The sequence below is a fragment of the Corvus hawaiiensis genome, chromosome Z, assembly GCF_020740725.1.
Source record: "Corvus hawaiiensis isolate bCorHaw1 chromosome Z, bCorHaw1.pri.cur, whole genome shotgun sequence".
Taxonomy (NCBI): Eukaryota; Metazoa; Chordata; class Aves; order Passeriformes; family Corvidae; genus Corvus; species Corvus hawaiiensis.
The window spans coordinates 700,426-714,225 of NC_063255.1; the positions used below are offsets into that span (position 1 = coordinate 700,426).

Genomic DNA, 13,800 nt, shown 5'->3' on the forward strand with positions numbered 1-13,800 from the left:
AAAGTCCACGAGATAACATCTGCCTCGAGGACCGCTCCGCTGTAAACAGGGCTTGGAAAAATAGCACCCACTGCTTCTCCCCGGGAATATCGATTTTTGGTGTTGGAAAGGGTCAAATTCAAATCGGCGGCACAAAGAGCGGCTGCAGCTCCTGCTTTTCACAAAGAACAAAGTGCTGCGGCGGCAGGAGCAGCGGAGGGCCGGGGCCGGGGCCAGGGGCCGGCGCCTTTCCCACGGGAGCGGGCAGCTGCTGCCCGCGGGGACCGTCCTGCCCGAGCGTCCTGCCGGGAGCCGCGGGCAGCCCGGGCTCGGCGGGGCTGCGGAGGGGCTCAGCCCCCGCGGAACGCCGGAGCCACACCTGAGCCTCCGGCCGGACAGAGAACGCCGCATCCCGCTGCTGAGCTGGGATGGGCGGGACGGGACGTGGAGGAGGAGGGAGATCTACCCTGGCTGCTCCCGCGTCCCACCTGCCAGCTGGTGACAGCGACATTTCGCTGCCTGGCGCCGGGGAGCGAAGGGCTTTCCCTGTCTTCCCAGGTCAGACGAGCGAGGAGTGTCGGCATCAGAGATTCTGACTCAAAAGCCGGGAGAGAAACACTGGAGGACACCTCAGAGCGCTGTGGCGTGTCCCAGGTGTGTCCCACCCTCTGGCTCCTGGACTGGGCACCTGTGCTGTGCCCCAGCATCCCCCCAGCAGGGAACAGTTACCCCGGCCACCACCCCAGGCACGCTTTGGGCACCCAGGTGCAAATCCCAAATCTCTGCTTGCTGGGTGTCAACCAAGCGCCTGCATTGCAGCACCACCCCTCAGCAAAGGGTCCTGGAGCACTGACAGCATCGTGTCAGCTGTGGAAATTCACCATCCAAGTTCTTGTCCCACAGGAATGCCTTGGACATGGTTCCTGGTCTAACGGGAAGCAAAAGCCTCGGCAGCAGAAAAGAAAATGCAGGAGTGGCACAGGCGACGGCTGCTGTTTAAAGGAAAGGATTTTACCCAAAGAGCACGTGGCAGCTCCAAATCCCCTTCATCCACACGGCATTATTTATTCATATTCCCATTGTACAGACTGGGGGCTCGGACAAGACACAATCGATCGCTCCCGCTCAGAGAGCACAAAAAAGGGAACCTGTGATGTGGGGCCGGGCTGGGAAGGGAGGGAAAAACGGCAGCGGGATCTTGCAAGGCAGGCCCTGAAAGCGGGATGTGGGCATCCAGGGAGGAACATCCCGCTGGGCAGGGCAGGGCAGGGCAGGGCATCCCCCATGGCATCGCCAGCATGTGGGACAGCAGGGGAAGTGCCACGAGAGTGGCATCATGGCAGCCTCCCAGGAGCCCTCAGAGGCCGGGATATGCCACTGCCCTGGAGTGTCCCACCAGCCCCTCCACCCCCTCAGCTCCAGAGGGCACAAGCAAAGGAGAAAAGGAGGTTCACGAGGGACCTTCTGGCTCTCCAAAACTCCCTGACAGGAGGGTGGAGCCTGGCGGGCGTCGGGCTCTGCTCCCAGGGAACAGGGACGGGATGAGAGCTGGAGCAGCATGTGCTGCTCCCCAAGGCAAGGACATGTCTTTGGATCGTTTGGGCCTCCCCTCCCGGTGGGAAGCAGGCTGCTCCCGTGGCTCCCGCCCTGCCCGGAGGATGGGGAGATGATGCTCCTGTGATTACACATGGGAGGGAGCTGGCATCTTGTAAGGAAAAAATAAATGTGTTTCCCACTCAATTAAATGTAAGTGAAGGCTTTGGAAAAGCCAGTGGGCTCCATTTATGGCTTTGGGATGACAGGAGGGCAAGGCTGTGATAACCAAATCGTGCTGGGAGCCCATTTCGGGGAGAGCTGTTTGTTCAGCACATCAACTGCTTTTGTCGTGAGAGCAATTAACACACAGCACTCAAACCCCACATTTTCCAGAGCGCATTTTCCAGGGATGCAGGTGAGTGGCTGCAGCAGAGGCACGAGGAAGGCAGGGTGACACTGAGGACATGCCGGGGTGTGCTCCATCCTGAGGGGATCTTGCACCTTTGGGACACCTGCACACAGGAATGTGTGACAGGGACGACTTCCCTCTCCCTATGCATGCACATCCGGGAAGCTGCTGCAGGGATACCTGCACCGCTGATCCCGAGAGCTGTCCTCCACAGCTCCATGCTCCCTCCCTGTGCCATGGGAAGGGTGGCCCTGGTTGTGTCGCAGCAGGTGTTGGATGCTCTAAGGCCCAGCCCATGCCTGGCTGCATCCCTCACTCCCTGCCCACATCCCTGGATGGATGTGGGAACAGCAGCACCCGGAGAAGGTCCATCTTTCACCTCCAAATCCCCAGCACTGCTGCCACAGAGCCTGGAGAGGGGGTTTAAGCTGTTTCAAAATCCATCTCCCAGCTCATTATTATGCCGGGCAATTTTTCATTCATCGGGAATCTACGGCAGCATTTTAATGCGAGAAGCTCCCTGCTCTGTTTCTCTTCCCCTGAAGAAAAATAGCTTAATTTCTGCAGTTTGATAGATTTTCCTGAGCCTTCAAAAGGTAGAGAAAGACTCTTGAAAATCGGTCGTTGAACTATCCACAGGCATTTTATAATGGCTGTAAATAGGCCTGGACTGAATAGCTCTCCAGGCATCAGCTTGAATGGTGTCCTTGACACTGTTATTATTATCCCCACAGAGAAAAAAAGGAAAAAAAGAAAGGGAAAGAAAGTCTGGGAGCCTCTCCACACTGCAGTTGGTGTGTCTCTAGGCTGGAAGAGCTAAATCCCCCCCCGCTGGATCTACACCCCTGGAGATGCGCCGCTTTTCACTTCCCAGAATTGTCATCAATTTCATGAAATTTCCTGCATAAAAAAAATCAATGAACTTGAGAAATTTTGCAAACTCCGGAGCAAATGAAGTACAAGAAGTTCGGGGGAATTTACTTTCTGCCTTTTTGCCCCTTTGCTCACCTAAATCCGTTGTTGCTTTCCACCAGGGAATTACTTTTGTAAGTTCTAAGCTGTCGTGTCCCACTGCTCTTTGCTCCTCTGTCCCCCGGTTTTGGGGGGATTATTTTTTCAGGGTAATCATTTACAGCACCCCAGCATATCACCATGGAGCAGCTCGAGAGGACTCCAGCTCCAAACCCCATTTGGACCCTTCACCACTGCATATTCCAACACCTCCACTAAACCTGTCCTTTTCACCTTAGATCCTGTGGGATTATGTCACTGCAGAAAAGCTCGAAGTTAATCAGCATAAACAATTTTCTCAGCTTAAATAAGGTGCTTTCATTTCTTGAAAGCCACTCTGATTTTTCCAGCCCCCTCACAAGGCAAAAATAGCATGTCCTAGAAATGTCACCAGTGTATGGATTTCTCCCTATGGAAAACGAGCACGGTGATCAGCCATGTCTCTCCTGGAGCAGCCTCAGAGCCCTCCCCATGTTCTGCCAGGGTGTGGGCTGTGCTGGAAGTCAAGAGAATTCCAGGATGGGTTGGGCTGGGAAGGAGCTTAGAGCCTATCCAGTGCCATGGGCAGGGACACCTTCCACTATCCCAGGCTGCTCCAAGCCTGCTCCACCCTGGCCTTGGACACTTCCAGGGATCCAGAGGCTGCCACAGTTTCTCTGGGCAGCCTGTGCCAGGGCCTCCCCACCCTCACAGCAAGGAATTTCTTCCCAATATCCCATCTAAATCCTCCCCAGGAGGGGTCAGCAGAGAGGAGCAGTGGGGGAGAATCCCCCTTCCTCATGCTGCTCCCACTGCTGGCGACAAGCCCAGGACACTCCTGATCTCTGGGAGCTGCTCCCCGTGGTCACAACAGCTGCCCTCTGCCAGGTCCCACGTGTGATCCCCAATTCCTGCAAAGCTGGGTATTCCTCCTGCTAGGAACTGTGAGCTGCCCTCCATCCCACACCCTAAATTTAACCGTGGGGCAGATCCAGCGCGGCTCGATAGCCGAGCCCGGGGACTGCTCCTTATTCCCTCTCTTTCCTGTGCGGGCTAAACCAGAATAAATCTGCATTTTACCCCTTGGCCCGTGTTCAAAGACGAGAAACAGCTCAGCCCGGGGCTGAACCCGGTCCCCGCTGCGGGAAGAGGGAAGAGCACGGAGCACGGCACTGCCGGCTCTGCCAGCCACTGCTTCATCCCTCGCTGCATGCTCTGGGATGCGCCTGGGCCCGCAGCACGTCCCCAGCATTTTACTGAGGGGTGGTTCCCCCTCCCGACAAACGCAGGCGCTTGGCAGTGCAGCCGCTCTTCCCGGCACCGCCGGCGCTAATTGCTCGGGTTCGTTAGCGAGCGACAGCCGCCCTCCCTCGGCCCCGCTCCCCGGGGCCTCCTCTGCTGCCTTTCCTGGAAGTGTTTCCTCCCCGGGCCCCTGCAGTTCCGCACCAATCCATAATTGATGCCAGGGTGGGATTTCTCGCCGCGCTGGTGGGACCGGCGCTGGGTTTGGGGCGGAACGCTGCACCACATTCTGCGTGAAGCCACCCACGAGCTTCCCGCCGTGCTGGTTTTCGGGACGTGGGTGACACGGATGGGGCTCGTTCGGATGGAAATCTGCCCTCTGGGAGCTCGTTTTCAGGGATGAGCTTCCTCTCGAGGTGTGCGAGTGCCGCCCCAGCGCTGGAGCCTCCCTCCCCTTCCCAAATCCATCGGGACACGCGGCTGGCAGCCCCCGCTGTCCCCGGAAGGTGGCTTGGGACGGATTTTCAGCCCTGCCAATCCCCTGGCTTGCTGGGAAGCCTAAAATCCCCGACCCAAACTCTATATTTAATGCCCCCAGCCCATCCAGTGGTTACATAATTCCCAGCTCCGGGCTCGGTGCAGCAACGAGCACTCGGAGTTTTTAAGCCCTCGGTTAATTGTCTCCCTCCTCCCCGGCAGTGCAGGAGAACAGACAGAGCCGGCACGAAATGAATCCCACAAAACCACAGCTGACAGGTTTAAAAATCTATTTTCCTGCAAGAAGCTACGGGAAGGACGGGTGATTAATGAAGACTATGAAGAAAAGGTTTTATCCAGCAGATTAATTTCAACGGGTGTTTAAATCCTTAGCGGGGTTGGACAAGATGCTCAGAGGAGAAGCTGGGGGGGCTCCCTGGGGCTGGCTGGGCACTCGCCCTTCCCAGCTCCATCGCCTTGCCTGGTTCCATCCCCGTGCCCGTCTCCCCGATTCTGCCTGGATCCATCGCCTTGCCCGGCTCCACCTCCCTGCCCGGCTCCGCTGCCCTTCCCAGCAGGGCACGGCAGTCCAAACCAGCCGTGCTCTGTATCCCAAGGCTCCAGGACTCCAGGATTCTATAACCTCCCCCCACAGCCAGTGCTCCAGGAGCAGGTGGATGGCTCTGGAAAACTGAAAACTACAGAAAATTGACATTGAAAGGAGCAATCACAGTGGCGGCGGCTGCAGCTCTTCCCATTTCCCATGGCAAACCTTCCCCTGGGACTGTGTAGGCCTGACCCTAAACCTTCCCCATTTTCCAAGCCAATGCACTTGATGGGAACTCATCTCTGCACTCCCCACGGCTTCCCTGTGGATCCCCGGGGTGGGACACGGCCGCTTTCGGCTTGGCTGAATCCCTGAATCCATTTCACAGATTGGATTTGGGCTCTGCTTTCATTTGCTCCCATTCCTTCCAGCTCAGCAGACACCCTCACCTATGGAATACACGCTGTTCTGTTATCCTCAGGAAGACAGGGATGTGTACACTATGTTTCGTGTAAAACAAACCCATTTTGGGGAATGGCTCAGGAATCAATGCCTGAACTCGGCTTTTTAGGGGCGTTTGCTCCCCCTTTTCCATGATCAGTAAAAATCCCTCAGCCCGTGTTCCCACCCGATGTCCCACCAGGCTGGTGGGATTGTGGGAAGGGCTGGTGCTGGGCCAGGGCTGGTGCGGGAGGCACTGGGGGGAAGTGGGAGCATCCATGGAGGAATGATAAGGCTGTTCGGATGGACGAGCTGGGAGAGACCCTGCTGCTGCTGCTCTGCCACAGGTGGATCCCACCCCAGGGAAGGGGTGGGGGATTTTCCACTCCCCCAAAGGAATTTCCCTCAGTCTCCCTGTGGAAAACAGACCTGTGCTGGACAAAGACCCCGGGAGGAGCAAGGAAACCCCTCTGGCACCCCGGGATCACCCCGGTCCCCATCCTGCTCCCTCCTGCCTCTGTCTCCTCCCACGGGGCCACCAGCAGCACGTTTGCTGTGTTTGCTCCTGGAATAAAGTGGAGTTTAACTCATTTTCTGCCTGAATCCATTGTTTTATAAAAAGCCAAATTAAGCCTTGCAAGTTGTGCAGATTCCAGCATCACTTCCGTGCTGGAAGCACGGGTTTCCTTTCACTGTGTTGAAAACTGTGAGTAGCTCTGCAGGAGTGAGTAAATGCCTGTTTAAGGTTATTTACATCAATAAATAAATATTTACCCCTTTTCAAGCGACTCGAGTCCTTTGCAAACAGGTTTCCAATTTACAAAAATCAATTAAAATCTGGTATTAGAATGCACCAGCCCACAGTGATGTTCCCGGAGATGTCACTCAGCCTCCATTCCAAGCCCCACATCAGCATTCCAAAAGCTCTGCTGCTGAAAGAGCAGAAAGTTTCACCTTTTAATTTTTCATAGCGGATTAATTTTTAATTTTCAGACATCAGAGAGAGGGGGAAGTTCCCCAGGAGCCTCTCCTGCTTCAAAGCGCGCTCCAGGCAACCGCTGGATCGAGTGTCAATTTATCACACCGGAGGCTCTGATCCAGATTTTTCCTCTTTTTTTTTTTGTTCAGACAAAAGTATTAATGCTGGTGAAGTTTTCTAAAAGCTGGGAACAGCCTGGACAGAAGCAAAGCCTCTTTTCCTGCCTCCCCAGCTCCCTGGAAACCAGGGTGAGCTCCCAGGTGGAGGAGCCAGAGACGGGCCGTGGGCTGTTCTGCGTGGGACCCAGCTCTGCAGCTGGATATTCCATTATTCTGAACTGAGGCTGCAGCACTGGAACCAAACAATTGCTCTGTGCGTGGAAACACAGGGCAAATCCAGTGGGATTAATGGCCCTGAGCACACGTGGAAAGCGGGAGGTGAATGGCTCCAGGTGTAACCTGGGCTTCCATGGGCTGTAATTCCTGTTACAGGAGATGGCGGCGAGCACCGAGTTCCCCCTTTATGTCTCCCCCACCCCTGATGTTGTGGGACAGCAGCAGCACATCCTGGGTTGGGAATTCTCTGGGCTCTGCTCCGTGACCTTTGGTGTTTGGCTGTACCAAGGCTCCTTTGCCCAGACCCACCTTGAGGTGTCAGGTGTTAAAAAATGACTCTGCCTCCCTCCCTCTCCTGCGCTGCCGGCGCATCCCAGCCTTGTCACAACACATCCTCCACTTAGAGCTTGGAAATATTTCCCTCCTGGCTCCTGAGTATTGATTTTCCAAGGCTCAGCTCTGCCCAGCAGCTAAAGGAGAGGAGAGGCTGCTCTGGGCGCTGCCTCTGCCCCATCCCTCTCTGGATCCCACCTGGCATCGCCTACCCAGCCTCCAGGGAATCGAGGCCAAACACATCCACACACTCCTAAAGGGAGAAAGTCACACAGTTCCTGCGGGCTTTGTGTTTGGAGACTGACCAGGTCATTCCTGACCTGCTCCAGAGCATCCCATGGCCCAGGGGCTTCCTCTGCAGGCAAATGGCTGCCAGTCCCTAAAAACAGGGGATATCAGAGATTCCAGCCCACAGACAGTGCAATATGGTCAGTTTATTTACTGCAATTAATTCCTTTGGGGAATTCACCTCTGCTCTGGAGCCAGGCTGGGAGAGCTGGCGGTCTTCACCTGGAGAAGAGAATGCTCCAGGGAGACCTCAGAGACCCTTCCAGTGCCTAAAGGGGCTCCAGGAGAGCTGGAGAGGGACTTGAGACAAGGCAGGGAACAAGATGATCCTTAATATCTTTCCAACCCCAACCATTCGAGGATTCCGCTCTCATTCCAAAGGAAAAGGGAGAAATTCATTAAAGAGTGACAGATTCCTGATGACTGGGCAAAGAATCAGCAGCAGGAAATCACTGACACCCATGAAAACCAAAACATTTCAGTCCAGTTTTATTCCACAAGCATATTTACACCAGGAATTTTAATCCATAGAGGGCAGGGAGCAGATTTGTGGAGAAGCCGACACCCGAACCATCACACGGTGACTTCGTCACCCCCCTCTCATCCAGGTGTCCCATCGTGTCACTCGGGAGCTGCCATGGAAGCCACGGACACCTCTACACTTACAGGGACGAGGCCACACACAGCGCCAAGGATACGCACGGAAAGCTCACACTGAACAGCGGGATCGGGAATAGCCACTGGGAAAGACCAACTTCCCAGCTGCTTGTGTTCAACATTCCTAATGGTCTGAGTCTCCTGCTTTTGAACTGAATTGTAACAGCACATAGATATGGAGCTTCTGGGCTGCAAATCCCACCTGGGCACTACACAAATAACCCAAATTGGAATAAAATACATTTATTGTCTCTCTAGGAGCCAGGTGAAAAATTAATTCCTTCATTTTTGGTCTCCAAGTACCATTTCTAGCTTAATGGGTAGTGCCAGCCTCAGGTCTGAGCTCTGCAGCCAAGGAAAAGCTGTACGAACAAGAGATATTGAAATCAAAGAGGATTTCTGAGATTTTTTTTCTCTTTCCCATGAGCAGAAACCAGCAAGTTTCACACAAAATATTCCACAAAATCAGATATGTAAGAAGGAAACACAATCACAACGAAGTGTCACACAGGAATATTCCTACTGAAGGAAGTATTTCAGTACATCCAGCCAGTAATTCATTTTTTCCATACTTTCGATCCTTTTTCCATTCAAAATGGCCCCCTTTGTCCTTTATTTAAATAAATACCTGCACTGGTGGCAAAAACCACCTTTCTATATAAATACTGCTTTTTTCCCAAATTTGCCATTTAATGGGATTTTTAAATTATTTATTTACACGTGGACTATCATTTTCCCTTCCGGCCTGGGCACAGCAGCGCTTCCAATCCCCTCAGAAACGGAGACTTGACCCCCCCTTGGGATCAGCACCCAGGCCATGCCCCCAGATTCCAGCCCCCCGCTCCCAGGCAGGTACCTGGCTCCGGGGGCGTCACCTGCCAGCATTCCACGGTCACCAGGAGAACGTCCATGTAAACACGAGCCTTTTTGGTAAACACTGAGATTCTGGGAGGCTCCAAAGGGAAAAGGGGTTGGATGACATCCAGCGTGGAGGGGCCGGGCTCAGCCGGGCTCCTGCCACTGCGGATCAGGACGAGGTGCTCCTGATCCCGCTCTGCCGGGCCACGCACGGAGCGGCTCCCTGGGCCTTCTTCCTCCTGGATGCAAGGAAAAGCTGTCAGTGCCACCAGCCGCCGGCAAAGATGGGATGAGCCCCTCAGATCCGAGCTGAGCCCCTCAGAGCCTGGCAGGATTCCCTCAGATCCTGGCTGAGCCCCTCAGAGACTGGCAGGATTCCCTCAGATCCCGGCTGAGCCCCTCAGAGCCTGGCAGGATCTTTCAGATCCTGGCTCAGCCCTCAGACCCTGGCTGAGCCCCTCAAAGCCTGGCAGGATCTCTCAGATCCTGGCAGGATTCTCTCAAGAGTCTGGCTGAGCCCTCAGATCCAAGCAGGATTCCCTCAGAGCATGGCTGAGCCCTCAGATCCCAGCAGGATTCCCTCAGAGCCCCTGGAAGCCAGGAGGAGCGCCCTAGCACCGCTCTGTGGGCTGCTCCCCGCGCTGCCCACGGGAGAGGGGCAGAATTCCCGGGAATCCCTCAGGCCCTACCTAGACCATGAAGCGGTGCTCCTTGCCGTCGTGGGCCATGAGGATGACGTTGCGGTTGGAGGTCCAGATGAGCCGGGCCAGCCGGAGCGCGTTGTGGGAGCCGGGGGACGCCGGCTGCACCGGCGGCACCTGGTAGGTCTTGACGCAGCGCAGCTGAGGCGCGGAGTTGAGCATTCCAATGCTTCCCAGGAGAGAGGTGTTCATCTGCGGAGACACCCTGGCTGATCCCGGGGCTCCCGGAGGGTCAGCGCCGCGGCGCGCGCCCGGAGCTCCTCCCACATTCCCACATCCCAGAGACCACCGGGAGCGGGGCCTTAACCTGCGAGCGGGGCCCGGCAGGAGCCCGCGCTGAAGGGGCAGGGGGCGGTTTGGCGGGAAGGGACCGCAGAGCTCATCCAGTCCCACCCATCCATCCCCACTTTCCACCAGGTTCTCCAAACCCTGTCTAACCTGGCCTTGGACACTTCCAGGGATCTGCTGGGTTCCACTATTTGGAAAACAGGCCAAGCACTGCTGGTGCCAGCTCCAAATTCTGGAAACTGAGATTGCCCAACCCAACCCAGCGGGATACCACTCTCCATTCCCCCCCACACACGGCAATCCAGGATTTGTCCCCAAGAAACCTTGGCAAACCCCGGGATATTTTATTGCTGTTGCCATGTCCTGAATCCTGAGCAGTCCGACGTCCCAGCCATCCCTTCTCCCGGTTCTCCTCGGCAGGGGAGCGGTGTCAGGGGTGTAAATCACGGCATCCGGAGCCAGGAGCATGCAAGCCCCACTGACATTTTCACAATTTAAATCATCTTGAGTAATAACCCTTTTAGGATGACTAATGTCCCTGATTTTCCTGCATTAATAATTGTGCCAAACGGGACACGGAAGGGAAAAATCACCAGTGCACGAGGTCACATTTGAGAACTGCATGGAGGATTTTAACTCCTTATGTTTGGGCTGCAAAGGATTTTAAGGATATCTCATTGCACACCCCTGCCATGGGCAGGGTCACCTTCCACTAGTCCACGTTGCTCCAAGCCCAATCCACCTGTGACCTTCTCTCCCTTAGGATTCTTTCCCCGCAATTTAATGCATGAAATGAAGGGATAAAATCCCAGCCCTGAGTTTGCTGAGGACGTGGCGCAGAGGGAGGGCTGGGAACGCGGCCTCACCTGCCAGAAGCACAGGTGGCTGTCGGAGTTGGAATACGTGGCGAGGTACCGGCCGTCGGGGGCAAAAGCCACGGCAGTGATCGGTCCTTTATGGCCATGGATAGTCTGAGGAGAGGGGAGAGAACAGGAATGTGGGAGATCCATGACCCGGCAGCACGAAAAACCAGAGCACTCCACGGAAATGTCTCGCCAGGTGGGATTTAAGGACACGCCATCACAGCTCCTCTGAAGTGTCCATAGCAGCTCAGCCAATGAAACTGAATTAAATCATCCCAGGAACACATTCCATGCCAAATCCAGTTTTTAAACCAAAGGCACTTCTCAAGTCTACGAACAAAAATGAGTCTTTAATGGGAATTTTTAAAACATGGACCCTTGCACTCCCCACAGAGCTCCTCTCCCACAGCAGTACCCCAAAAAGGATCAAAAAGCCCAAGTCCATGTTAAATCCAAGACACTGCATGAGTTTCTCCTGGAAAATCTATTTCCTATTGGATCAGCATTACCAAAACTCCATTATCAGTGCTCCTGTGCCCATCCCTGGGTTATTAAAAGCCCTGCTCAGTGTGGTGCACCTGGAATGAGCCTGATATATTAAGAAGCCATTAATATATTCATTTATTCCTTGCAGAAAAGGTGAGTGAACCCCAAACCTCCCTCTTTAATGGGATCCTCACAGTTAATTAGCTGATCCCACGTTTAGCCCCATCCCACTCTTTAGCACTTAACGAGCATGGAATACTTGTCAATAAAATATGTTTTGATGAGACAAAGGTAGAAAATCAATAGGAGCAGTACACTTGTTGCTCTTTTTACTCCTGGAATATGTTCCAAGAAGCACAAATCCTTCAGGGAATCCAGCAGCTTTGTTATTTAAAGGAAGTGCTTCTCTAATTGATGCTAATCCCTTCCTGCCAGGATTTTTGTGGTGTTCAGCTTGTGTTTTCCATGAGGAAGCAAGGCAAACCCAGATCACTGCTGTTCATTCCAAATATTCCAAGTTACCCTGTGGAGCTGTTCAGCTCCGGAGCAGCTGTATGAACACACAGGGGACATTCTGGGAAAATCGGTGTGATACCAGTTTGGAAATGTCTTAATTCTGCCCGAGGAGGACGGTGGGACCAAATGCAGCTGCTTCCAGCTTCCCTCTGCCCAGGTTTTTAATGCGAAGGGGATGCTCCTGGGAGCCTGCTGGACTTCTTCACCTGCCCCCCTGCACCACAGGATACACTCAAGCTATTCCAACAACCTCATTCCAAGTCCAGTATTTGGGAAAGTCTCCACTGAACTGCAATATTCCACTAAAGGTGACATAAAAAATGCCCACTGGATCAATTTTGTATTAATGAATACAGTGAAATGCGTATTTTAAATTGATAATGCCCTCCTGGAGACACCCACTAATACTTGATCCCCTTTATTATCTGATATTTATCATTCCAAATTCCAGGGGGAATAAATAAAGGAGGCAAAAATCCTTGTACTGGGAAAGCAGCACTGCCATTCCAGTGCCCAGCCTGGCAACCCTTAAAATCGTGACAGGCAACTATCAGCTCCAAGCTCTGCACAGGATACAAAGCATCCAGGGATTGGGAACTAAAGGAGGAGGTGACTCTGTAACCCCTTCCTGGATGAGTGCAGAGCCACGGATGAAAAGTCACGGATAACAGAAAGTAAAAATGTTCTTACCAGGCTTTTAAAAAGAAATCCCTATTTTCGAAGCAATTTAATGGAAATCTCTATTAACTCACAGCAGTTTCATCACCTTTAATAATTTAATTTAATAAATAAATTAATGAAAATCCCTTAATCTGTTATTTGGCACGTTCAGAAAAGACCTTTGGCCTATCCAATTAAGGTTATACTCAGTAGTTACCTTTCCTCTGAAATTTAGGGATGTGCTTTCCAGTGACCAGGACGTGGAAATGCAGGTGTGGATTGCAGGATGAACGCCTTTAAAACACTGTTTTAAAGAACAGCATCTTTTACTCTGGAATTAATTAAGCCAAGCCACAATTCATTCCAAATGGAATATGAAATCCTTTTCTGCCTTCCATATAAATCAAACTTTGCCAACGCATCCAGGACTGAAATAAAATCAGCCCTGCACAATCCAATTAATGCTTGGATTGCTGGGATTTTAATTCTGGAAGGACCCAGGACCAAACATTATTGATTCCAGCTCAGGCTTAAAAGCAGTGTTTGCTTTGAAATAAACCCAAAATAACTTGTGTTTCTCTTTAATCTTCCGGTGCAAATGACCCAGGTTTTAGGTACAAAAATTACAAGTATTTCTGAAATGCAGCTCTAAATATTTATGATGAATCCCAAGATTTAATCAATAAAAATGGAATATTTCGGAGTCTCTCCTTATAGACCCAAATATGTTCCTAAAGGAAAAGAAGATAATTAAATAACCTGTACTGAATTAATTGGGCCAGACTCTGGTACCCAGCAAGAATTTACCTGGGAAAATATTAATATTTTCCCATCATCCCAAAATCAAAAATCAGGTATTCTACAATTCAGTTACCTGCAATCTCCCTCTCCAGTCTCATTTTAGTGTTTAATTTGATATAAAATAGCATTTTATATCGTCAGTATTTTCCTTTGTGTTACTGCACCTCTCAGTGCAGGATTTTTAATTCTGTGTTAATAATCAGGAATCTTATGCAAAATATTAATAATTTGGTTGTAATTTAATATTATTTCAGTGTTTAATTGGGCAAACAGAGCTTGTGCTGAGTGATACCTTAATCCTGTTGCCTAATCTTTTTAATATTGTTATAAATGAATTATAGTTGTAATTATTAATCCAAGCAGTTTATTTTGGGATAAAAATTGCCATTTGTGCTTAATGCCATGTGTTTGGCT

The 13,800-nt window shown here is 52.2% G+C and overlaps 1 protein-coding gene across 3 annotated transcripts in view; it reads right to left on the minus strand.

Moving 5' to 3' along the window:
* Positions 1-8,028: 8,028 nt before the first annotated feature.
* The window catches only part of WDR7 (WD repeat domain 7), a 43,853-nt gene continuing 38,081 nt past the window's right edge, over positions 8,029-13,800 (minus strand). For all 3 annotated transcript variants that reach the window (XM_048291361.1, XM_048291360.1, XM_048291362.1), the window contains 3 exons: positions 10,927-11,031; positions 9,761-9,964; positions 8,029-9,310 (listed from right to left, as the gene is read on the minus strand). In XM_048291361.1, the coding sequence (XP_048147318.1) occupies positions 9,761-9,964; positions 10,927-11,031 (309 nt within the window). In that variant the 3' untranslated portion in view covers positions 8,029-9,310. The remainder of the gene's footprint in view (positions 9,311-9,760; positions 9,965-10,926; positions 11,032-13,800) is intronic.